Raw genomic sequence first — 23,703 nt, 5'->3', positions numbered from 1 at the left:
TTTTTGGATTTTAATCAGCTTTGTGTGTGTGTGCGCGTGCACGCAACAGAGAAAGCCCATTGCCTCCTAATTGAATGAAGCACAACTTAAATTATGCAAACCAATGAGTAATGATCAATTAAATTTTTGGCAGTTTGTGTTAACTCTTCTTTAAATATGTTTTCTTTAGGCCCTTGAAGACTCCAGCTGCTGGAAAAGAAACGGCAGGGACAGTGGCTACGGTGATATCTGGATATCTGAACGTGGAGAATTTCCTGCTCCTCCAGGCCACCACAGGAGAGAAGATTCCTTTGAAAGCTTGGATTCTCTGGGCTCTAGGTCACTGACAAGCTGCTCCTCTGATATCACATTGAGAGGGGGGCTTGAAGGCAAGTCTCCCTTCTTGGCTGCCTTTTGTATTTGTTTAGGTATCAAGAGAGACTGGGAACAGAATAGAGTAGAAAAATAGAACACAAATTATTTAGGCCAAAGAATGGATTTTTATAGGGACCTGAGGGTAATTGGGAGTTGTTTTTTTTTTTTTCTTTTTTAAATTTTTCTTCCTCGTAGTGTTGATCATTTTGCTTTTTTAAATTTCATTTTTAGAGAGGACTGGGGAAAGAGGCAGTTAATTGTGACCTGTTATGAGTGATAATCTGTCTCTTTTCTTTCCAGATTCAGGCTTAATAACCAGTGGCTTTGAGGACTATTAGCTCATATAGGCTTTGAGGACATTAGCTAAATGTTAAAAGCAATGTAAGATTCTGCAAAAAAGGCTGTTCTAGTTCTTATCTTTTTTGCTCGAAAGATAAAAAAAATTCTATTATGAAAAAAACAAAAATATTTTTATAATTCTATCCACAAGAAGAAATGATTGCTATCTATTGTGATAGACTATTCGGCCAAACTTTGATAGACTGGGTAATCTGCTAGCTAACATGGTGGCAGAAACCCTCTTTTGGAGCTGTAAGGGACAGAGCTAACCTAGGACAAGGCAAGTGTGACAGGGCTGCGTTAATGAGAGTCATTCTGTTGTGGGAAGGAACCTTCTTTCGAAATCCCAAGCACATAGTCAATTCATTATTTAAATGCATGTTTTAGGGCTACGGGGTAGTTTCAGCAATTTCTGACTGTAAATCTCTAGCTATTCAGATTTGACTAGACTGAAATCACAGTTTCATGAAATATTTTTGTGCTTCTAATATGAAAACATTGAGAGTTTGGCTGTGATTTTGTGCTCAAATGTTAGAGATTTTACTTTGCTTGTTTATTTTGAATATTTTATACATCTAAAGCTTTTCCTAGCATTTTTACTATACAAAAACAAACATCAGCAAACATAAAATAGTTCTACACTGAATACTCATGGCGGGGAATACTTACCACCTGATTTTATCATGACATTTACTGTGCTTGCTTTATCATGTACCTCCTCTCCTCTCTCCCTCCCTCTCTCTGTTTTCTCTCCTCTCTTTTTCTCCCTCCAATTCTTTTTTTCTTTTTTTGAGACAGAGCCTCAAGCTATCCCCCTGGGTAGAGTGTCATGCATCAAAGCTCACAGCAACCTCCAACCTCCAACTCCTGGGCTCAAGCGAGTCTCCTGCCTCAGCCTCCCAAGTAGCTGGGACCACAGGTGCCTGCCACAGTGCCCAGCTATTTTTTGGTTGCAGCTGTCATTGTTTGGCGGGCTCAGGCTGGATTCAAACCTGTCACCTTAGGTGTATGTGGCTGGCACCTTAGCCACTTGAGCCATAGGCACTGAGTCTCTCCCTCTAATTCTTCATTAATCCAGCCTTATTATCTTTTGAGGCTTTTCAGAGCACACTACATTTGCCCTAACTATTTCAGTATGCACATAATTAACTAGAATTCAATCTTTATTTTTTTCTGATGTAAAATTTATATAAATACATTTGTTTTCTTGAAATTAATCTTCATTGAGCATGGTAACAAAACAAATTCTTTAGCTCTTAGAGTAGTACTATTAAAAACTAAAAAAAGTGTGAAAAGTTATTTAAGCATTAACCTCCATAATCACTCCAGCATTTGTTGGCTGTTTGCCACATAGGTGTGACATTTCCGTAGCCCAGATGACAATTACCAGGGAATGAAAAATACTTTTAAGTTAATGAATCAGAGTTTATAATTCATCTGAGTGGTTAAAGCTATAAAAGCAGAGGCTAACAGCATGCAAGTTTTAAATGGGTATCTGGTCAACAAAATGTAAGAGGGGAAATACATATGGCATATCAGACCTCACGCAGTTCAAAGGCTGTGCGCCAGTGACGTAGAATCTAGGTCCTGCCCAGATCTGGGTTGCATTGAGCGCCTGGTACAAATAATCACAAGTGAGGGCCACTGTCACACCTCTGCCTGATCCTGGAAGGGATTGCAGATGTTGTCTAATGAGTGTGGATGTGACACTAAGCAGGAAAAACAATAACAACAAAAAAAGCAAAAAACAAAAATGGAAAAAAAATGCCAGAGGTGGAGACACCGATTTCGATAATGCTTTTTCCTGACGAGTATATTAACATTCTGTTACTCTCTGGACTGTAGTCCAAAATTAATGATCAGAACAATTTAGGGTAATAGGTTTTAGGAGAATAGAATAACCATGTTAAATTTCTTAGTTTTGTACGAAAACTCTTATAACAATATTTAGGCAACAAAACAAACCAACACCCCCCAAATTCCGCAGGGTGCTTTCCTAGGCTAAAAAAAGATTTTAACTTAAAATTAAAAAAATAGAATATTCTATTTGTCAACTTCAAAATTTCACATGTATACATTTTGGCAAGAGCCATTGATATATTTATTGGAAATGAGAGAAATTAAATTTATGTTTTTTAGCAACTGGTTATTGATTACGGCTACTCCTGTTCTCATAGATCCACTTCTACTTTCTCCCTTTGCAGTGAACTCTCATCTTAACTCTCCTCTTACCCTTATTTAACCACTTCCTGCAGGCTGTCCTTAGTGTTATTTACTGTAGACTCCTGCAGGCCGGAGGAGTGAGGAAAGGAGACCAGACCGCCTTGAGCTCAGGTGAACTCTGCAGGTGCTGGGCTTGCTGGGCACCTGTGGCAGCCACTGCTGTGCACAGCTGGGTTCTAGGGAGCCCTGGTGGGAAGCAGGCAACACTTGCAAACCTTCGCAGAGTCACAGGAGGCAGGAAGCAAACAAGGGCAGGAAAGAGTCTCAGCTTGAACCTGTAGTGTTATATTCTGTTCTTTTCTTCCTGTGTCTTTAAGACAATAAACGTGTTTGAAGAAAGCAGATTACTATTTGTATCTATCTGACCTTGAGGTGTATCAAAGAGTATTCTTTTGAATTTGTGTATAAAACAAATATAGGATTCTCCTGTAATTTCCTTGGCAACCCCCAAAAGAAACCTTGAGTTCTGTGCTCTCATTTTGACTTAAGACTTGAGATTTCCTTTGGGACCGTTGAAATCATTTGGTCCAACTTCATTTCTAATGCATACTTCTTGCTCATAAGGGTCTTATAAGGCTCTTTCAGAGGCCTTTGTCATCTTGTGCTTTTTAGGTTTCTCTTTCTAGGTCCTTTCTTATTTTTCCCCTCCCATAAATTTTAGGTAGTAGCATGCCTTATTTTACATTACTGAGTCTCCCTAGCATTACTTTTGCATGTCATTTTAAGGGTGTGTGACTCGATTGCTAGTTTTTATTCACTTGTGTTCTATCAACCAATCTTATGAAAAATCATGGAGGCAAAGAAGATTGAAAAAGGGTTCAGCAGTAGTAACGTGGGACTCTTCCTGCTTAGAACGTGCAACAGCACAAGAATGTACCACGTGTGCCTCCAGTATGCAGAGCGAGTTCCTCCTAATAGATCTTATCACAACTTCGTGACAAATTTCTAAAAATATTCCCTGCAGTTAGCGCTGACAGCACTGGGTTTCCAAGGGAAAGGCAAAGCAGGCACTCGCTGTCTGGGTTTCACTTAGACGAAGAATCTGGAGAGTAAAGCGAATTCTTGTGCCTCCTTTATAGGTTGTGAAAGTGACACAGATTGCGAATTTACACTCAAAATGCAGGATTATAATAAAGATGATATGTCCTATCGAAGGATTTCGGCTATCGAACCAAAGTCTGCTTTACCGTTCAATCGTTTTTTACCCAACAAAAGTAGACAGTCGTCCTACATGCCAGCACCTTTGAGGAAGAAAAAGCCGGACAAAAATGAGGATAACAGAAGAAGCTGGGCAAGCCCAGTGTATGCAGAAGCAGATGGAACCTTTTCAAGGTACTGGGATGCGATGTGATTATGGAGTTCAGTTTGCTCTGTGAATTTGCTGGGATATTTAAATGTGGTAGAAAGAATGGCTTTTAAAATGTGTCTCACAGATAACGTTTCACTAGTGAGAGCTTTTTTTCCTACCTCTATCTATGTTGAAGCTATTTCTTCTGTTTTAGAATGTCAGCATGTGTTTTCCTAGGTCTTTTTTTAGATGGGTGCTTTTAATTCATTGGTATCTTCCAGCTTCCTAGAGGATTTACATTGTTCATTGTGAGCTCTGCTGTGTTTTTTTTTTCCTATTTTGACTGATCGTAGTGGACATGAAAAGAATCATTTAATTTCCCATCAAATTAGCAGGACAGAGTGTGATTTTTCAAATCCAGCTTCCTATCAGAAGGAGGTGTATGGTTCTGAAAGTGGTTCGGACTCTGAGGATGAACGAAGGTTGCCTGATATAATTTTGGATGACTTAGCCCACCGTAGATTCCAAGTGAAAAAGAAGCCCAAGAGTTTCATCTCAAACACCACCTCTCCTAACTCTCATCTGCAAACGTTTTCTCCTTCTGACACGTTAGCCACTGGGCTGTACAAACTGACGAGGTCAGAAATATCCTGGGTCTGGATGTCTGTTATGCGGCTGATTTTATAACAATTCAGAAAGTAACACTCCTCCTCCCCAAATTGTTTGCGATTTGTTTCTTTCTTTTTAACACAGATTCTAATTAAGTATCTCTGGCCCATGTGTACCTAGCTATTCTCAAATTAAAATGAGATGGGATAGTAATCCCTTAACTCTGTCTACATAGGAGCTGTGGTGATGAGAATGGGAACTAATTTGCTTCCCCGACAGTGGTGTAAGCTGTGTGAGCCAGAAAGCATGCCTTTCATGTTCTGTGTCACAAATGCTCATACAGTGTCTTAACTGGTTGGATATTTTGAACAGTAACCAGAGGAGAACTTGGGGCCTCAGTATGGAGAACTGGCCAACAGTTCACGAAACTTCCAACTCCTCTTGCTACTTGGAAGAGGAAAGAAAGACAACAAGCATACCCAACATTGTAAAGGACGATCTCTATGTACGAAAGCTAAGTCCAGTCATGCCAAACCCAGGGAATTCTTTTGATCAGTTTCTTCCCAAATGCTGGATCCCAGAAGATGTGAACTGGAAAAGAATAAAACGGGAAACTTACAAACCATGGTATAAAGAATTTCAGGGATTCAGGTTTGTCTCTGTGCATGTTTCTGTTTTTCTGGTGTTCACTCAGTTCCCCGGGTGGGGTTCTATGTGAAATTGTCATGGAGAGCTAGAGAAAGTCTATTGAGTTCCCTCTTGCCTCTAGACAACCTTTATGATGGAAAATCGTTTCTATTTAAATGTAAAGATTAGGATCCAGATCCTAAGAAGCCCTCTTCTGTACATATTCAGAGCTTGAATTATTATCAGTAGTTCTCTTTTTTTCCAATTCTTTTGTCTCCTTTTCTCCCCCCTTTTCTCTGTGTCACTCCACAGTAGAAAGAATTCAGACTCTGAGGACGAGCACTCAGGCTCTGACAGAAGCTCCACCATTTTTAGTAGAATACAAAATGCAGACCATAGGCTAGACATCAACTGTCAGAGACGTTCACGCTTGCTGGAACTAGCTGCCAAAAGGGCCCTAAGATCACAGGACACCCATGCAGCCGGGAGAAGCAGTGGCACTTCCGATGAGCCCAGGTGCACCTGTCTGCATGAGCCCGCCTGGGTTTGGCCTCAGACACCCCTCTACTCGCTTCTGCTGCTACATTAACCTGGCCCTGACTGCACTAGATCCTGAAACCTCACTCCCTTAACAGACCTAGTATGAAGCATAATGCGTAACATAGTGCCTTCGGCGTGAGTGTGTCAGCTCGGAAGTCTGTAGGCTTCAACATTCCTCTTTAGCACAATAATGTGTGAGACAGGATATATTTACATGTGGCATAATTCTCTTGGAAAGCCATTTCCATGGCTTTTTAGAAAGATTCCCTAATTTTGCAGTTGTGCTGTGTGTGGAGATGTGGAAAAGGAAGGGCAAGTCCAGGGAAAATGCAAAAAGAAAGATTCCTTGGGGGGGTCTTATAAAACTTCAGCGCAATTTATTTCCCCTTTTTTTTTTTTTTTGCCGAGTACGTGTAGCTATTGCAGAGTGCATGACACCCACTCTTGGAATTTGCCGAGATTGTTCCTTCTTCGCTGGGGTGGGGAGTTAGGCCACTGTAGGTAGGAGAATGAGGGAAGAGTGTTAGAGAAAGGCTCTCACATGTGTGGGGGTCAGGGAGCCCCATCACTTGGACTCAGTGGTGCCCACCTCTCCTGAGAAGTATATTCTGCTCTTGTTTCTTTAACTGGTATGCAGAAAAGTCATAGGTGATGGCATTAAGTACAAACCTGTCTTCCTAGCAAGAGTCGTTGCTGCGATCCCCTAAAATAATTCACCCTTGGTAAATGGCTAGCTGGTCTGCTGTCTAATTACACTTTTCTCCCCAAACTTAATAAGATTCTCCCTTCCTTTCTCCTTTCTGTGCTTCAGTCAGTTTTTATTACTTCAGGCCTTCCAAACATACTCTGACGACATCTTGTCTTCTGAAACAAATGTTAAAATCGACCCCACCTCTGGCCCCAGGCTCATCACACGCAGGAAGAATCTCTCTTACCCTCCAGGCTATAGAAGAGATGATCTCGAGCTGTCCGCTCTGGATCCTGACTTAGAGAATGACGATTTCTTTGTCAGAAAGACTGGGGCTTTCCACGCAAATCCGTACGTTCTCCGAGCTTTTGAAGACTTTAGAAAGTTCTCGGACCAAGATGATCCTGTAGAGCGAGATATCATTTTGCAATGTAGGGAAGGTGAACTTGTACTTCCAGATTTGGAGAAAGATGACATGATCGTCCGCCGAATTCCAGCACAGAAGAAAGAAGTGCCTCTGTCCGGAGCCCCAGATAGATACCAACCAGTCCCTTTCCCTGATCCCTGGACTCTTCCTCCAGAAATTCGAGCAAAATTTCTCTGTGTACTTGAAAGGACGTGTCCATCCAAAGATAAAAGTAGTAGCAGCTGTAGAATATTAGTCCCTTCCTATCGGCAGAAGAAAGATGACATGTTGACTCGTAAGATCCAGTCCTGGAAACTGGGAACTACTGTGCCTCCCGTCCGCTTCACTCCTGGCCCCTGCAGTGAGGCCGACCTTCAGAAATGGGAAGCCATCCGGGAGGCCAGCAGACTTAGGCACAAGAAACGGCTGATGGTCGAGAGGTCAGAGTGTGTTTCTGCAAGGAATTTGCTTGTAATGGAGGGTCTTGTGTAACTTTTCTTGTGCAAGAAAGCAGCATCGTGTTGCTCAACTCTGCATGTTGTGTGCCATTTTGAAGCATCTTGTAAAAAATTTAATTCACTTTGAAAAACTTTCTAGTCATTATGTGGGGGAAAGCGTGCAATCCCCATATTTGCATATCTCCGAATCACTTATTTATGCCCCTTTAAGAAGGTGCATACCCAAGTCCATGGTATGATTCTGCAGTATGAAGTTTCATAAAAATATTTTTCCACTATATTTATACTTTTATTCTCATGTTCAGGCATTCACTTAACAGTCTGGTTATGGATTGCTCATATTTTGGGGGGTGAAAGTTCCCCTTAAAATATGGCATTGCAGATTTCATTTAACTTAATTTTTGTGTTTGACCTAGACTTCTTGGGCATAAATTTCTGACATTTATAATTTAAAGTTGAGCGCAAACTTGGATAAAATGCATGAATGATCGTTGCTGTCTGTTGAATTTTACATATATGTAATTGTGGCCATTTTGATAATTTATGTTACGTAAGTTGCCTTTTCAATGTTCAATTTTATTGAACTTGAGAATGGACAAATTTGATTAGGTGAAAACAATTAGTGGATCCAAATCTAACTTATCAGTAAGAAACCTTTTCTGATGGGATGTGTTGGTTCAGAGTAAATTGAGAAACTCTTTTGCTTTGCCTGACTGTCTTGAGATGGGAGATTGAAGAGAATTTGAGACATGATCAAGAATGTGGTTGAAGAAGCATCCTTTTGAGATTTGTCCATCTTGAGTTAAGACTAGTAAAAACATTGAACATTTAGACACTAATACAACTGGAAAAAATGACTTTTTAATTTTTGGTTTTCTGGTTTCTTAGACTCTTTCAAAAGATGTATGGTGAGAACGGGTAAGTTTTGTGGTTCACAGTGAGAAGCGTGTGCCTATTGTTTGTTTTTTGTGCAGCTTGTTATTGCACTTTTGTCCTGGCATGTCACTACACGGGGATGCTGTGTGCTATGCATGAGGTTTCTAAAATGGGAAAATTTTATTTTGCTACCTAATGGTAATATTGCTGTGTCTCAGTGCCCAGTGCATGAAGTGCTATATAACTAACTAGTTTTTGTCTTATTAGAAATTTAAAATCTAGCCCTATCCCTTTTATTCATTTTTTGAATTTTGTGAGTTGATTAAAAAGTAACCAAAGCACTTGCATTTGGATTAGGTATATGGGGCAGTGACCATAGCTCAGTGGTTATAGAACACTGTCCACATACACGGAGGGTGGTGGATTCAAACCTGGCCCGGGCCAGCTAAAACAACAATGACAACTGCAACAACAACAAAAATAGCTGGGCATTGTGGCAGGTGCCTATAGTCCCAGATATTTGAGAGGCTGAGGCAAGAGAATCACTTAAGGCTAAGAGTTAGAGGTCGCTGTGAGCTATGATGCCACAGCACTTTACCGAGGGCAACAGTCAGACTCTGTCTCAAAAAAAAAAAAAAAAGTTTAGCTCAGGATTAGGTATATGTATGTGGTGGATACATAGATTACAATTCTGATTTCTGGATGTCAAAGCCCAAATAACTACGTTTTAGAAAATGTACAACGTAAAAAGATATTAGTTAGGTCAGGATACCTGCAGTTGGCCTTATTCATATACTGTGTCGATCGGGATGCATTGAGTTTCCCTTCATGGTATTTGGAAGTATTTTCAAGTCCTCATTAGGGTAAAACGTTATAGCATGGCTGTGTTTGTAGAGCAAAATGGCCTTTCAAAATTTAAAAAATTAAAATCTCCATACTTTCCAAAGTTATTATTATGAGGATTATGTTTATAGTTACTTCCTTTTCACTTTTTGGGTCTACTTTTGTTTAATTCTGCTTACCTGGTAGACAGGATAACATATTACAATTTAAAACTATCTAGAAATATTTTTCATTTCTAGAATAGCTGACATTTAAATGTAAATCACTTATTCATTCTTTATGCAAAAGCAAATAGCAGGGTGGTGCCTGTGGCTCAAAGGAGTAGGATGCCGGCCCCATATGTTGGAGGTGGTGGGTTCAAACCCAACCCTGGCCAAAAACTGCAAAATAAATAAATAAAAAGCACATAGCAATAGCTTAATGTTTCCCGCCAAACTTTCTGTAACTTTGTGAATCTAGGAGCTAATAGTTTTTGAGTGAGGGGAGGAGAATTTGAAGATGTCAAGTACTTTGGTCTGCCTAAGCCTTCGTACCTAAATATCTTTCCCTGTAAGGATTAATTTTGTCTCTAAGAATCTCTAATTTTTGATAGATTTTGATGAATTTCATAGTTCAGAAATCTATGGAAATTGGAAGCTACTAAAACTACAATTTAAAGCAATACAACCATTCTAGATGTCGAAAGTGTAACTGTGCTACGGACAACTAATTGCAAGTACTTCTCAGCTACTGATTTTAAAAATCCGACTCCTGGCATGCTTTTGATGTACCACATAAAGGCAGGTTATACCCTTTCCATGTCAGCAGCATGATATTAAGATTTTGCTCTTAATTTATCATGGGAAAGCTCTTTTAACAGGATTAAAAATCTCTTTGCTGCTTCAAGCATTTTGTTTCTAAACTTCAGAAGAGTTTCTATCTGTAAATATGACTTTATTGTGTTAGCGTCTTAAAGGGGATACAAATACCAAGAACACAAGTGTGTGATGGGAATGTAAATGTATACAGCCACCTCAATATCTGGATATGTTATGTTTAGTTAAGGGAGCAGTGATATGACTGAGTTGAGATGTGGGAAACCTAAAACAAAAACTCCAAAGGCTAAGGATTTTTCTGGATCACAGCTCACAGCAACAAATGTTTTCTGCGGTCTATTGTAAGATAGTTGTTTGGATACCATAGTGTTTGTTTGAAAGGCTGTTCTGCATGTAGTTCAGTGCCAAGGTAACTGCACAAATAAAGCAAGCTTATAAAGTGAAGCCAAATAGTGCATGACTTTCCAAATAATGGAAAGTGATATGGGATTGTGTCTTCACAAAACGCAGTTGTGTTTTGACCACTTGAAATCATATTTATCATACAGGATTTTCCTTTTCTATAATCTACCAGTTAGGAATGCTTTTTTAAGTTGATCTGCTGTAATGAAAATAAAATATAAACGTCAGTTGGATTAATTGTGGGCTTTTAATCTAGAACCATTTCATGTTTGTGCTGGGTGATGTTTCTCTGAACATAATGTGTGTTGTGAATCTTGGCATACTCACCTGGAAAAACATTATCACTCAGTATCTCGTAATTGAAAAATAACTGCTTGTAACATGAATGCTTTCTTTTTGGTAATGACTAAAGAGAAATATGCAATATCTCTTGAAGTCTTAGACTTAATTTCTGGCTGGCTTTTTATTTGACATTTAACACTCGTCAGTTTGTTTATTTTTAGCAACATGCTTTGTATGTGGCTGTCATTTCTTGTGCGTGCTTTTGTGTTGCATGGATTTATGTCTGTGTGGTGTCATGAACTTTGAAAATTTTGTCATTATTTTTGGCAGAAGCTATCAAGCTATTAATGATAAAAATTTCTTGTAAGGATTTGTATGAATAATCTTGTACTGTGACTAAACCATTGACTCTGCTGCCAATATCAACAGGAAATGAATAATTGATTCGAGGGGAAGTTGTAATGAAAGATAACGCAGATACCTGTATTTTGCTTACTGCCTTGGCCAAACGATTCTGGAGAATTATGAAGACATCTAAGATAGTGAAAAGGAAGGGAAAATAAGACTAACATGAGTTACTTTCTGGGGCTTTTTTTCTCTGCAGGAGACATTTGGTAATATCTGGAGACATTTTTTATTGTCCTAACTGGGTAGGTGGATGTGTGTGTGCTACTAGCATCTAGCAGTTTCATAACTACTAAATGTCATATAACACACCGGTGGGCCTTATATAATGGTAGTTTTCTGGCCTCAAAATGTCAATAGCTCTGCTGTTGAGAAACTCTGATTTGGACTATAAATCTACAAATGAAAATCCTCCTTAAATTGCCTTAGTGTAGTTCCTAGTGATCCTAATGCCTCCCACCCAGGTTTTAGCATTAGTTACTTTTCAGAGAACTCTTATGATACCTAATGAAAATATGTATGTCTGGAAGTACGCAAATAAATACATTCCACATCTCTCACTTTCTGAACATTGGGGACCTTTAAGTTACTATCATGGAATTTCTATTAGTTGTGTAATGCTATCAGGGATTTTTATATTTGGGAAAATTGGCACATTTAGTCTTTCTTGATCCCTTATTCCTTAGATATTCCTTTGTAAAGTTCCTAAAATTGCATTACAAAATGAGATCCTTTAATACTAATCAGAAAGTGCCAGGACGGTAATGGGTGATTTGCACAGTAGGAGAAGAGATTAAGACGTGTGGGGGCCTCTTGTTAGGATGGATACTTTCTTCCTTAAACTTTCCCCTTCTTCCTACCTTCCCCTTACATGCTATTAAAAAAATTCTATTCAACTGAAAAGACAGGATGTTAGACCTATATTTTTTGGGAAGAAAATCCAAATGTATAACTTGGAGCCTTGCCAAGTAAGGAAACACAAATGAAGCAGGTAAATAAATTGTAAGGGAATTATGATGTGATTTTTCCAACAAACAGCCCTTTATTCAGTACAGCACGCGGGAGCTGTGTGATCCTTATAGTTTTCCCATGTAATTTTCCTGACAGTATCTCTGCTGCTTATCTCGATTCTGTGAGGTAGACATGTGGGTGTTACCTGCATTTTAGAGAAGTGGAGAAAGAGAAACTAATACTGCAGCTTGCGCAAGGACATGTAACCGGTGAGCGGTAGAACCGGACTGGGGCTTTGCCTCATGAGATAAGCCACGTACACTGCTTGTGGTGTTGCTGGCACACGGTAAGCTCGCAGAAGGAATAATCTTGCTGTTAATGTTGATAAGGAAGGAAAGTTCTCTCATGATCTGGCCAATAGACTCCTATACTCCGAAAGTTGTAGGTTTTATCAGTGTGGTCTGGGGTGACCCCTTTGCTTTGAAGCAGCATGGAGAGTTAGTTTTTAGGAGCTCCCAGGCCATCATGTTTGCTTTCATAAGAATTGGTACGTGGCACCAAATAGTTTTAAAAATACAATCAATCCCCCACCCCTACCCCCCACCCCTGGACAAAAAAAGAGAAAAAGAAAAAATGCAGTCAACACAGCCATATTCAGTTCTTACTGCAATCTCTTCCTCACTTAGCAGAAGAGGAATGGAAATGCAGAAGTGACCTGATATGTGCTGGGGTGAAAACTAGTGTCACACTAGTGGGCCTGGAGCTGTGGTTCCCGTGCATGGCTCAACCAGCTAGGGAGTGTGCCCATGTTCCATGTGGATGATTTTACACATCTGGGGAACAATGTAAGCTCATATGAGTGCCTTATGCAGGGACTTGTCTACTCTGGATTATATTTGGTGCATCTCATTCATGCTGAGGACCTACTGTGTGCCAGACTGTGCTCAGTGCTGAGGAGCACAGGAGAGAGATGCAGCCTCTACCCTTGATGAGCACATCTCCCAGGGCAGGAGGAAGAGGGCTGGTCCAGACCATCTAGCCTTCCTGCCCACAAAAGATTATTAAAACGTTAGCATTTCCTTTTTTATTTTGGAGTCTCCATAACTCTGGGTGTTCAGTTTCCAGATTCCCCTTGTTCCTCAGTCCTGAAAATTTTTTTCTGCCTCTTGTCAGTGAGTGCTTTGCAGTACCCAAATTAGCTCAAAGAGCCTGGTTCTTTGCAGCATGAGTTAAGCGAATTTATAATCTGAAATTCATACAAATAGGTTTTATATGTAGCCATACCTAGTTAGATATATTAATAGATCTGTATATATTCGTGCATTTCCTCACATGTTCTCCCTCTATAATTTTTCCTTTAGTATTCTTTAACAAATCTTATAAACCTTTTCTTATATAACTTTAGATAATGGCTTTAGATAATCCCACACAAAAAGAAACACTTCAAATATAGTATATTTTGCTCAATTAAATACATGACAAAACTTAGCTCATCCTTACCCCAGATACTGAGTGAGCATACCCTTCCCTTCAGTATCTGTGGGAAGGATGCGGTAGGTCCTTCGTGCCTTGTGCCGTGTTTGTGTGTTTTCCTTCCGAGCAACAGGTGACTTGTGAGGGAGATAAGCTGAGTGTGCACGGGCGCTTATGCACTGTACGTAACATAAGGCTGGGTGTGGAGTACTGTGAACAAAGTGCAGCTAAAGCACTGGGGGAGTTGGGAGAAAGGACAGACCACTGTACTATGGAAGAGCGAGGAAGACTTTATCAAAGTGGTCGGATATGATCTAGATCACTAACTTAACACACTTAGTGACCACTGGCCATGGACTGGGTTGTCTTTTGGGTACAAGTGATATATCAGTAAACAAGTCAGTGAAAATTTCTGCTTTATGATCTTACAGGGCAAGGCAAGTAATATACAAATAAATACACTCATGAGATGGCAACAACTGCCATGGAGATAAAAGGGTAAAGGGGACTAAGGGGGAAGGTGAGGCAGGGAAGGGGAGAGTTCACTGTTTCTCGAAGGGTGGTCGGAGAAGGAAACACTGAGGCAACATTGAAGCAGGTGCCTGGAGCTGAGGAACAGCCAGGTGGATATCTGGGTGAGGAGCATTCCCCACATTAAAGAGCCCTGGGGAGGCAAGTGGTTTGAGCAGAGCCAGGAAGCTGCTGAGTTGGAACAGAGTGAGTGGGAGGCTCATGTGGCTGGACACAGAGGGAGCGAGGTGACATTGACCTTGGAAGAACCTGGTTTGGAGTCTAGTGAGATGAAAGGAGAGTAGAGGTATATCATCATCGGAGAGTAGTCTGGAAGGCTCTCTGGCTACTATGTTGAAAATAACACTGTTAAACCAGAAGTGGAAAGAAGCAGGGAAATTGTCATTGTAATCCAGGTGGGAGACAGGATGTCATTATGGTAATAATGGTACTAACCTGGGTAGGAGACAGGATGTGATTATTGTAGTAATTATAATAATCCAGGTAAGAGATGGGGTGAGCTTATGGTAATAATGTAATAATCCGGGTAGGGGATGGGATGTGATTATTGTGATAGTTGTAACAATCCAGGTAGGAGATGGGACATGATTACTGTAGTGATGGTAATAATCCAGGTAGGAGATGCTTGGATCAGGGTGTGATGGTGGAGGCACTGTATCCTTGCGGAGGAGTTACAAGTTGAACAAGTTACAAGGAGGCAGTGTAAAGTGATCGTGTCCTAGAAGGTAATGTGACAGGATTTACTGAGGGGATCAGTTATGACATATGAGAGAAAGAGAGAAATCTGGGATGACTCCAACATTTGTGACCTCAAGTAGGGAAGGATGGATATGACTTTCACTGAGATGAGGAAGACGAGAGGTGAACAGCAGGTTGTGGAGGGAGTAATCCTTTTTTAATCATATTTTCAGTCTGTATCATTTAAGTTTAAAATAACTTATGCTTCCAAGTGGACAATATGTGAAAAGTTGTGTATACCCAAGAAGAGTATAATCTAGCAGGGAGGGATCCTGAGGAGGGTTGTATTCTGGTGAAGGGATTTGATGTGGAGATTTGATGTGGAGGGCACAGCTGAGGAAGGAACTTCCCTGGACCTGGGGATTGGATGATACTTTATGAAGCTATTTTGGAAGTCCAGGTAAGAGTTGACCGTACTCTGATCTAGAGTGTTGGCAGTAGAGATGGAAAGAAAGAGACACTAAATGAGAGGACTTGATAACTAACTGAAAGTGGGGAGAAGGCGAACAGAGATGAAAAATGGTTCTTAGGTTTCAAATGTGGGTAACCAGAGGGCAGGTGACAACATTAATGCCACAAGAAGGAAAGCAGGTTTGAGGACAAGATTGAGCTTGGCTACATAAAAAATATCCATGTACTTAGCGAGGTACAGTTCACAAAACCCTTTCTAGATATTCTTCCAGTTGGTCCTTTTACAATTGAAGTGCCTAGAGAATATCTAGGTAGACATGTTTATTCAAGGAGCAGTTGGAAATGAGTCTAAGGAGGGGCTGGCCTGAGCTGGACATATGAGGGTCGTTTGCATGGAAGTTTTAACTGAATTTCGGAGCTAGGTAAGAGCACATGTGATACAAGAAATGTGATGGCAAAATATTGAGGAACAGAGTTTAGGTGTTCAAGAAGACATAGAGTTATTTCAGTAATTAATAGTATAGTCAATTACAGTGAAATAAAATCAGAAAGGTAATATGAAAGAGCATTTTGGGTACCCTGCCTTCAGAAGCTGGCACCTCTTCTCTCTCATTTCTACCTGTTCCTCAATATCAGCTTTAACCCTTCTCTCTCGGGGAAACCTTCCTCCTCCTCCTGCCTTTCTCCTTTGGTAGAGTTTACCAACCTGTTATATGCATGTACACAGCATGCAAGTGCCTGTGTCCAACAACCTATTCTGTTTCTTGGTTTCTACTGTGGATTATGCTCTTAAGAGCTAAACCTCACTGTATCCTTGGGGAGGAGTTACAAGTTGAACACATGAAGGGTGCCTTCATTTAAAAAAAAAAAAAAAGGCTAGCGAGGTAGTTATACTAGACTATTAGAAACTTCCAGTGGTGTTTTGAGAACAAGTCCAGTGCAGCGGTGGAGCAGATCTTACAGAATCTTTGAGAAGCAGCAGCCCATTTATTCATGGTATTGAATTTGAGGAGAAAATATCAGGTAATCACTAAATTATTTAATAAGTGCTCAGAAAAGGGCAGCCAAATCTCAACAGATTATCTTTGGGGGAGATAGAAAAATTGAGAGGATTCTAGTGAATTGTAACTATTTTCTGAAGTAATCCTTCTATGCATTGATGTCTGTAAATATGAACACTGGATTTTGTCTTTTTTCAGACAAAGTTAAGTTAGCCATTTAAGTTAGCAAAGTTAATCTAGCCATTTTGTGTCAAAAGAGTTCACACTTGAATTGCGTGCTAGGCTCTTGTTTCTGCGTTTTGGAAAAAACACCATTTATCTCTGTAGAGCTACTTCTGTGATACTATCACCGAAGTATCTAGTTAGTACAGCAGAAATTTAGGTGGAATTTCCAAATATAAGTCCAACCTTCCAGTTTTACCCATACGTTTAGTCATGTGAACTTTGGTCACCATCGGTATTTTTGTTGTAGGAGTAAGTCCATGAGCGATGTCAGCGCAGAGGATGTTCAAAACTTGCGTCAGCTGCGTTACGAGGAGATGCAGAAAATAAAATCACAATTAAAAGAACAAGATCAGAAATGGCAGGATGTAAGTATACTTTAGAACGGGAGAGGGTTAAGTGTATTTGTTTGACTTTGCTTCTCTTAAAAGAAAAGTCAATATACTCAATAGACAATTGTCCTTGCTATTACAGAATTCAGGTTTATGGAAAATGTAACCACTTTCCTTTACAAAGAGTTTAAAACTTTTTTGGTCTATTTATGTTACTATTGTATATGATAAAGACCATTGTAAAAATAGCATAATAGGATGTTTATCTTCCCAAATTCTGAGTTTTCAAAAATATGTGAAGTTGCTTTCTTGCAGTATTGTTAACTCATTTACTTGTTTTGGTAGTTGAATTTGGGGTATAAATGTTAATATGCTTATACTAGGAAAAGACCTTGCCAAAGTTTAGGGAGAAGAGGGGCAGGATCTAGAACAGATCTTGGCATCAGTAGGGAGAGATGTAAAGAGTTCTTAAGAGAAATTAAGGAGATTTGGAGAGAAATAATGAGTATAACCCAGAGTAATATTTTTACTGAAAAAGTCATTATCTAATATGATTAGATGTTTTCATAAAGTCATGATCTAATATGATTAGATGTTTTCAGTTCACATGTATGGAAGTGTTTATATGGATGTGAACTTGATCTTTAGTTTTGATCCTGAAGAAAAAAGCTTAACCTTTTTTTTGACTAGATAAACTGAAGGAACACAAAGAAACACAATAGACAAACTGTTGAACAGAGTAAGCCCAAGGAAGTTTGAAGACAACTCCGTGGTTAAGAGTTGAGTGATAACATGAACACAGGGGCCAGGGATAGTAATTCTTGATTTTTAAAGGAACTAAAGTCTATGAAATGAAGAAGAAACCCCTGCCTTGGCTTAAATTTCTAAATTCTAGTGCTCTTGATTGAGAACTCAATTTAATTGTCAAGAAACCATAATCCAGCATCATTTTGACAAAATACAAGGTGAATATTTTTGGTATGAAAATAAATTTTGAGGGGTTATCCATTAGGTGAAGTCAGATGAAAATTCGTGCTAGTTATCCTGTAGGACTAAATGCATATTCCTTTTGTTCTTTCTGGAAACAGTTTATAGGATTTCAGGCTATTTTTAAAGGCTATTTTTCAAGCTATTTTTAAATATTTTTGGTATATTTATAATATACCAAACTTACTTTGTATGCCCTGGGGGTAAAGTTCGATTTAGTGTGCGACCTTGAATGTGCCTCTGTTTGGGGTGGAAAGCCACCATCAATTCTTAGCATAGCATTTCTCTATTTTGGAGACATAGAAAAGCCCTGAGTGTCAGAACCAGCCTATGTTATGAGGGGCAATTGAAAAGCTGAATGAAGGTGATTGTCTTTGGGGTCACCCAGCCAGGTTAGACTTAGGTTTCTAAGGATAGGGGAAATGGGTGCTGGCCTGTTCCTGCAGGATCTTCCTTAATGCCCTAATGTTTCTGAACCCTTCTGAAATCACAGATTGGAGTCTCACCTCCTCAACAAAGCCTTTCCAAACAAACTCTCTCTCTCCTTCCAGAGGAGGAAAGGACCATTCTCTCTTTTGGACCCTTCCTTCCCCCCATTCAATCCTGTCACACTCACTACCGAACTTTTATGTGCATGTCTGTCTCTCTGAGACTGAGATGTTCTCAAAGTGAACCACATTTTATTCATCTGTGTATTTATAGTCCCTGGCACTGGGCTTGCCTCAAAGGAGGGATTGAGCTTGGCTTGTTACATGAAAGATGGACTGGGGATCTGCACTTAACCATTACAATCGTGTCTCTGTTTCAGTCTTACCAGTGAAACATGCCGTTTCACGTAACAGCCAGGTTTTGGGAGTGAGACAAAAATGAATTTGAAACAGTTCCTGATCTATCTACCTGGCACCTAATTACAAGCATTTAGCATTCTTTGTGAAGTAGGCAATGAGGTAGGCACTTTCTGGGAAAACAAAAGTGGGGTCTATCTTATTAGGTCAGGCTTTCTAGACAGACACATGCGATAAAGGCTTGGTACAGAAATGCTGGCTATAAAAAGCAAAATTAGGGCACCTTGGCATCAAGCTGGAGTGAACAGTTTCAGTGATGTAATAGGATACCCTGGTGTGTTGTCGCTGCTGGGAAGGGTGTGTAGAAATTCAGGTACGCCTGTGCTGATGTGATTTTCTTGTCAGGACCTTGCAAAATGGAAAGATCGTCGAAAAAGTCACAATTCAGAGCTGCAGAAGAAAAAAGAAGAGAGGGAAGAAATTGAAAAGCAGGCGCTTCAGCAGCCGGAGAGAAGCTCTAAGACGTTTAAGGAAATGCTGCAGGACAGGTAAGAAGCCTGAATGCATTCACGGGTGGAGATGCCGGGGTTAGATATTTTTGTCGAAGTATAGTGTGACATACGTGTCAGCCAATAATAAACTTTAACTGAATATGCAATGAAATATTCAGGATTTTGCTCTGCAGTGAAAAAACAAAAGTACTGCTGAAACAGTGACTTAGAGTAACCAAAGAAAGGATACTGAAAACAGATGTGCGTTATTTCTTTCTGCGTTGTGCATTTACATGCAGAAGTGGTTGATGCTGGCTTTGTTTGGCACAGAGAGTAGACTGCTTTTCACTACTTTAAAGTAAATTTAGGAACGGAATGGTCAGGTAAAATCAGCTCTCACTTTTAACTAAATTGTGCAAAGTCTAACAAAGTTCTTTTTCATGTTCAGTGGTGCAATTTGGATTTTAATTTATATTTTAAAGGAAGTTTACGTAAATATGAATATGTGAGTTTATTTGAATTGCAACATAACGGTATAAAGGTCACATTATAAGGTAGCGACTCTGTGAAACTTTAGGATATTTACAGGCTAGGGAGAAGGCAAATATGCTTTTAGAGTAATGACAAAAGGAAATAGGCTGGCAGGTGAAATTAAACAAAGCTCCTTTTGTGCCCTAACAGCCAAGGGTAAGCAGAGTTTCATTCACTTAAATGCAATTCAGTTTGGTTGGGAGGCAGGTGCTCCTTTCTAAATGGGAGAGGATGAGGATGCTTCACGAACTTCTCTATAAATACGAATGGTGATTTTTAATCTGTAATATTTGTCCATGAATGTTCTGTCAAGCTGTATGAAATCTTATGCTTACTCGAACTTCACAAAAGCCAGAGCCTTCTGTGGTCTTTTATTTTTACTAAAATATACAATTTATCCAGGCAAAAACCAAACCAAAAAACGAAAAAAATCACATTGGGATCCACAACTTTGAAATTGGTTGTCAGTTAATTATATTTGTTGTGTTTTAAATTTGAAAGAATTATATGCATGTGGGTAAATGTCTGTGAATAATCCCTTATTAAAATCTCTTTACAGTAAATTAAAATTTCTGCAAAATGTTTGATAGCCTCTTTAATAAAAACGTCAAGTTCTGATACTCTTTGTTTTGATATTGAAGATAATTTCTTTTGAAAAGTGAATTTATTTCAGGTTTAATGTGCGGGTACAAACTACCAAGTCGAAATATTTGATTCTGTTGCAGGTAGAGTCCCTCTTGTGGTTATATCCCCCACACATATTCTATTAGTGTTGTATTGATTATTGTGTGAAGCCAGTAGTCTTTTTATTCTGAGTCCACTTTAAATGTTAATTACTGTCCACCTCTGTGTGTCCATTGTGTGACTATGTGATGATGGTGTGTTTCTTCCTGCTAAGGGAATCCCAAAGACAGAACTCTACAGTTGCACTGAGGAGGAGAATATATTCTGTGGATGATATACTGAATGAAGAAAAGCTATCGTCTATACCTACAATGTCAGAAGCAAGTTACCAGAGTGAGAGAGGGGAAGAGAAGGGAACAACTTCTGCTACAGAAATTCCTAGAGAAGATTCCACAACTTTTGCAAAAAGAGAGGACAGTGTAACAGCTGAAATTCAGCTTCCTTCTAAAAGCTTCGAGGAAGAACAACACCCAGCCTCTTTGTCTGCTCAGCATTCACTGAGTACACAAATGGCGCCGACTCGTGTTTCAGTGTCCCTCCCTAGAAGTTACCAGAAAACTGATACAGCCAGGTTAACATCTGTGGTCACACCGAGACCTTTTGGCTCTCAGTCAAGGGGAATCTCATCACTCCCCAGATCCTACACGGTAAAAAAAAAAAAGTTTCCAGTTCATTTAGTCTGTTCTGAAGAGCAAAATATCGGTGAACTTTATGCAGAGGTTGGAGTTATGTGAACTTGCTGTGTAATGTGTATATGCCTTGAGTCGAAGGCTGTTCTGTTCTATGCCAGTTTAGATTCAATGGAAATTTAATGCTGAAGATAGAGCAGGGATGGAGAATTGATTAAACTTTAAATTCTTTGAAAGTAGGGTTGAGACATTTTAAAGAATGAATAAGACACATTCTAAGGCAGAGCATTATTTTTGGTGTCACATTTTTCCAAATATAGCTTTTATTAAGTGTTAGGTTGAGCAGTACGAAGTTGCTGGTGGGTTCTTCTTGACCTACAAAACAGCATTTTCATGTGGTTTAACCTAAATATTTTCAGGTTAGTTTTCTGAAAATCGGGAAAATTGCTTTTTCCTGATTTCCCACTTCATTAGAACTTGAAGTATTTGCATACCATTATTAAAGTATATCTTATTGTTCAAATATATTTATTTCAATACGAATCAGGATTTTGAAGGATAATAGACTATTGAGGCCTTTTCCTGAGAATGGAAGTGGCGATACATATCCAGCCGTGAGTGTATTAATCTGAATTATGTGAAAGGAAGCAATACAGTTTAAAATTAATGTTGAAATTCCTTTTAGGTCTGCTAGTGTTCAATCCTAAAATCTAGAAGAGAAACTATTAAACATTGAGTATTTAGGGTGAGAGAAACCCACCTAAACTAGTCAGGAAACTCCTACCATTATATTAAGGAAAATGTAGATGTATTTGACATCATAAAAACTATATGGTAGATACTACTAATCTAGTAAAAAGACAATTTGCAGACTCATAAAAATATTACCCAAATATATTAAAGTGTTAATATAAACATTGTTCTACAAATAGGTTAAAAAAAAAAAGACACTAGAACAATGGATATAGCAAAGCAGTGGCCAATTCAAGGGAGAAAGAATTTAATGGCTGATCACTTAAAGCACACAGCAACATGTTCAGCTTCAGTGGAGCAGGAATGCAGTGTACAATATTTTATCTATAACATGGATAAAGATTTAAAACATTGTTAATGTCAATGTTAATGTACTGTTGGCAAGGATACAGAAACAGACATTCTTATACATTGGGAATTCATTGTTATAATTGTTATTTTTTTTTAAGAAATTAAACTCACAAAGCTTGTTTCAGCAAGCCTAGTTTTGGAACTCTGTGCTATAAAAACAGAAGTTCCCATTGTAAAGATTTTGAGTATTTATTGCGATATTTTGAAAGTGGCAGAAAAATTTAAGCAACTCCAAACGCATACACATCAAATGGATAAATTGTTGGTGTCCATACTACGGAAGATTCAGCAAAGAAAGGGACTGGTTTAGAGTTGTGTTGACCAGCAGTGGTAAAAACAAAGCAAGTTTCAGAAGTTTATACGTTATGAACACTTTTGTGAAAACAACATCCACTACGGGCATTTAGCAATAGACATTTTAGTGTGGGAGCTGTGTTATTTTTGTATTTTTAAAATAATTTAATAAGTTTTAAAACTGAAATCAAGGTAATAGACTATCAAGCTTAAAATGGTTCTTATTTAGATGGATGATGCTTGGAAGTATAATGGAGATGTGGACGGCATTAAGAGACCTCAGAACAACTTGGTCAGCACCCCCACTCAAAATCTTGAAGCCAGCCAGCTTGCTTCAAGCTCACTGGGCCAGAAAGAAGCATCAGCAGAAGACCTGATGAGGTGGCCCTCTCCTACACCCTCCCTTTCATCTCTTTCCCAAGACCAGGATGTCACTTCTAAAGCCACAGTCTCTTCAGTATCTGGCCTTGATTTAATGTCTGAATTTGCAGAAAGGGGGAACTCATCCCAAGGAGAAGTCTCCAGATCACAGGTGAGTTAGAGTCTTTATCTTCCACGGCTCAGATAGTTACACATTTTGTTCTGGAGGCCACGTTTCTAACCCCTATGTGTTAGAATCTGAGCTGTTAATGTGAAAAATGATTTATGGTTTATTCTTAACAGATTTTAGAGAAAGTAGGTCTCTTCCAACCCTGAGTTGATAGATCAGATAACTTGTGGTAGGTGTGTATAGAGACTTTATAGACCAGTCTCTTAGGGGGGCAGCTGGTGTTTCTTTTCATTTTTGCAGACTTTTTTGGCTGGGGCTGGGTTTGAACCCACCACCTCTGGCATATGGGGCTGGCCCCCTACTCCTTTGAGCCACAGACACCGCCTGCAGCTGGTGTTTCTCTGCTCCCCCTTTCAGTAAATGTTCCCTCATGCTACTTGTGCCCAGTAGTCCCAGCTTTCAGGTGCAGTAGTCACTGAAAGGTTTTAGATGCAGATCTTCTACACGTGAGGGTAATAAAAGCCCTTTCCCAGAGAAGTGAACTGGCTACAAGGAGAATGCCTGTGGTAGGTGCTGGCCTCTGGGGATGTGGGATTTCTTTTTCTATCAGCTTAACATTCTAGAGACTTTTTTTTTTTTTTTTTTTTGAAGACAGGGTCTTGCTTTGTTGTCCAGGCTAGAGTACAGTGGTGTCATCATAGCTCACAGCAACCTCAAACTCCTGGACTCAAGTGATTCTCTTGCCTCAGTCTTCTGAATAATTGAGACTCAGGCACATTCCACTACGCCCAGCTATCTTTGTCATTTTTGTAGAGTTATGGTCTTGCTGTGCCCAAGCTGGTCTTGAACTCCTGGCCTCAAGCGATCTTCCCAAAGTGCTAGAATCACAGGCCT

The 23,703-nt window shown here is 39.4% G+C and overlaps 1 protein-coding gene across 2 annotated transcripts in view; it reads left to right on the top strand.

Annotated features, from left to right (window-relative positions):
- LMO7 (LIM domain 7) overlaps window positions 1-23,703 on the top strand; it is a 206,355-nt gene that overhangs the window by 149,772 nt on the left and 32,880 nt on the right. Inside the window, exons 7-15 of one of the 2 annotated variants that reach the window (XM_003789721.3) lie at window positions 170-368; window positions 3,996-4,248; window positions 5,186-5,464; window positions 6,792-7,514; window positions 8,421-8,450; window positions 16,733-16,850; window positions 18,992-19,134; window positions 20,507-20,939; window positions 22,549-22,851. In XM_003789721.3, the coding sequence (XP_003789769.1) occupies window positions 170-368; window positions 3,996-4,248; window positions 5,186-5,464; window positions 6,792-7,514; window positions 8,421-8,450; window positions 16,733-16,850; window positions 18,992-19,134; window positions 20,507-20,939; window positions 22,549-22,851 (2,481 nt within the window). The remainder of the gene's footprint in view (window positions 1-169; window positions 369-3,995; window positions 4,249-5,185; window positions 5,465-6,791; window positions 7,515-8,420; window positions 8,451-16,732; window positions 16,851-18,991; window positions 19,135-20,506; window positions 20,940-22,548; window positions 22,852-23,703) is intronic. The other variant, XM_023513173.1, reaches the window with a different exon arrangement.

This window comes from Otolemur garnettii, unplaced genomic scaffold, assembly GCF_000181295.1.
Source record: "Otolemur garnettii isolate 467f Iridium unplaced genomic scaffold, OtoGar3 scaffold00036, whole genome shotgun sequence".
Taxonomy (NCBI): domain Eukaryota; kingdom Metazoa; phylum Chordata; class Mammalia; order Primates; family Galagidae; genus Otolemur; species Otolemur garnettii.
This window is presented reverse-complemented; position numbering and strand designations above follow the sequence as displayed.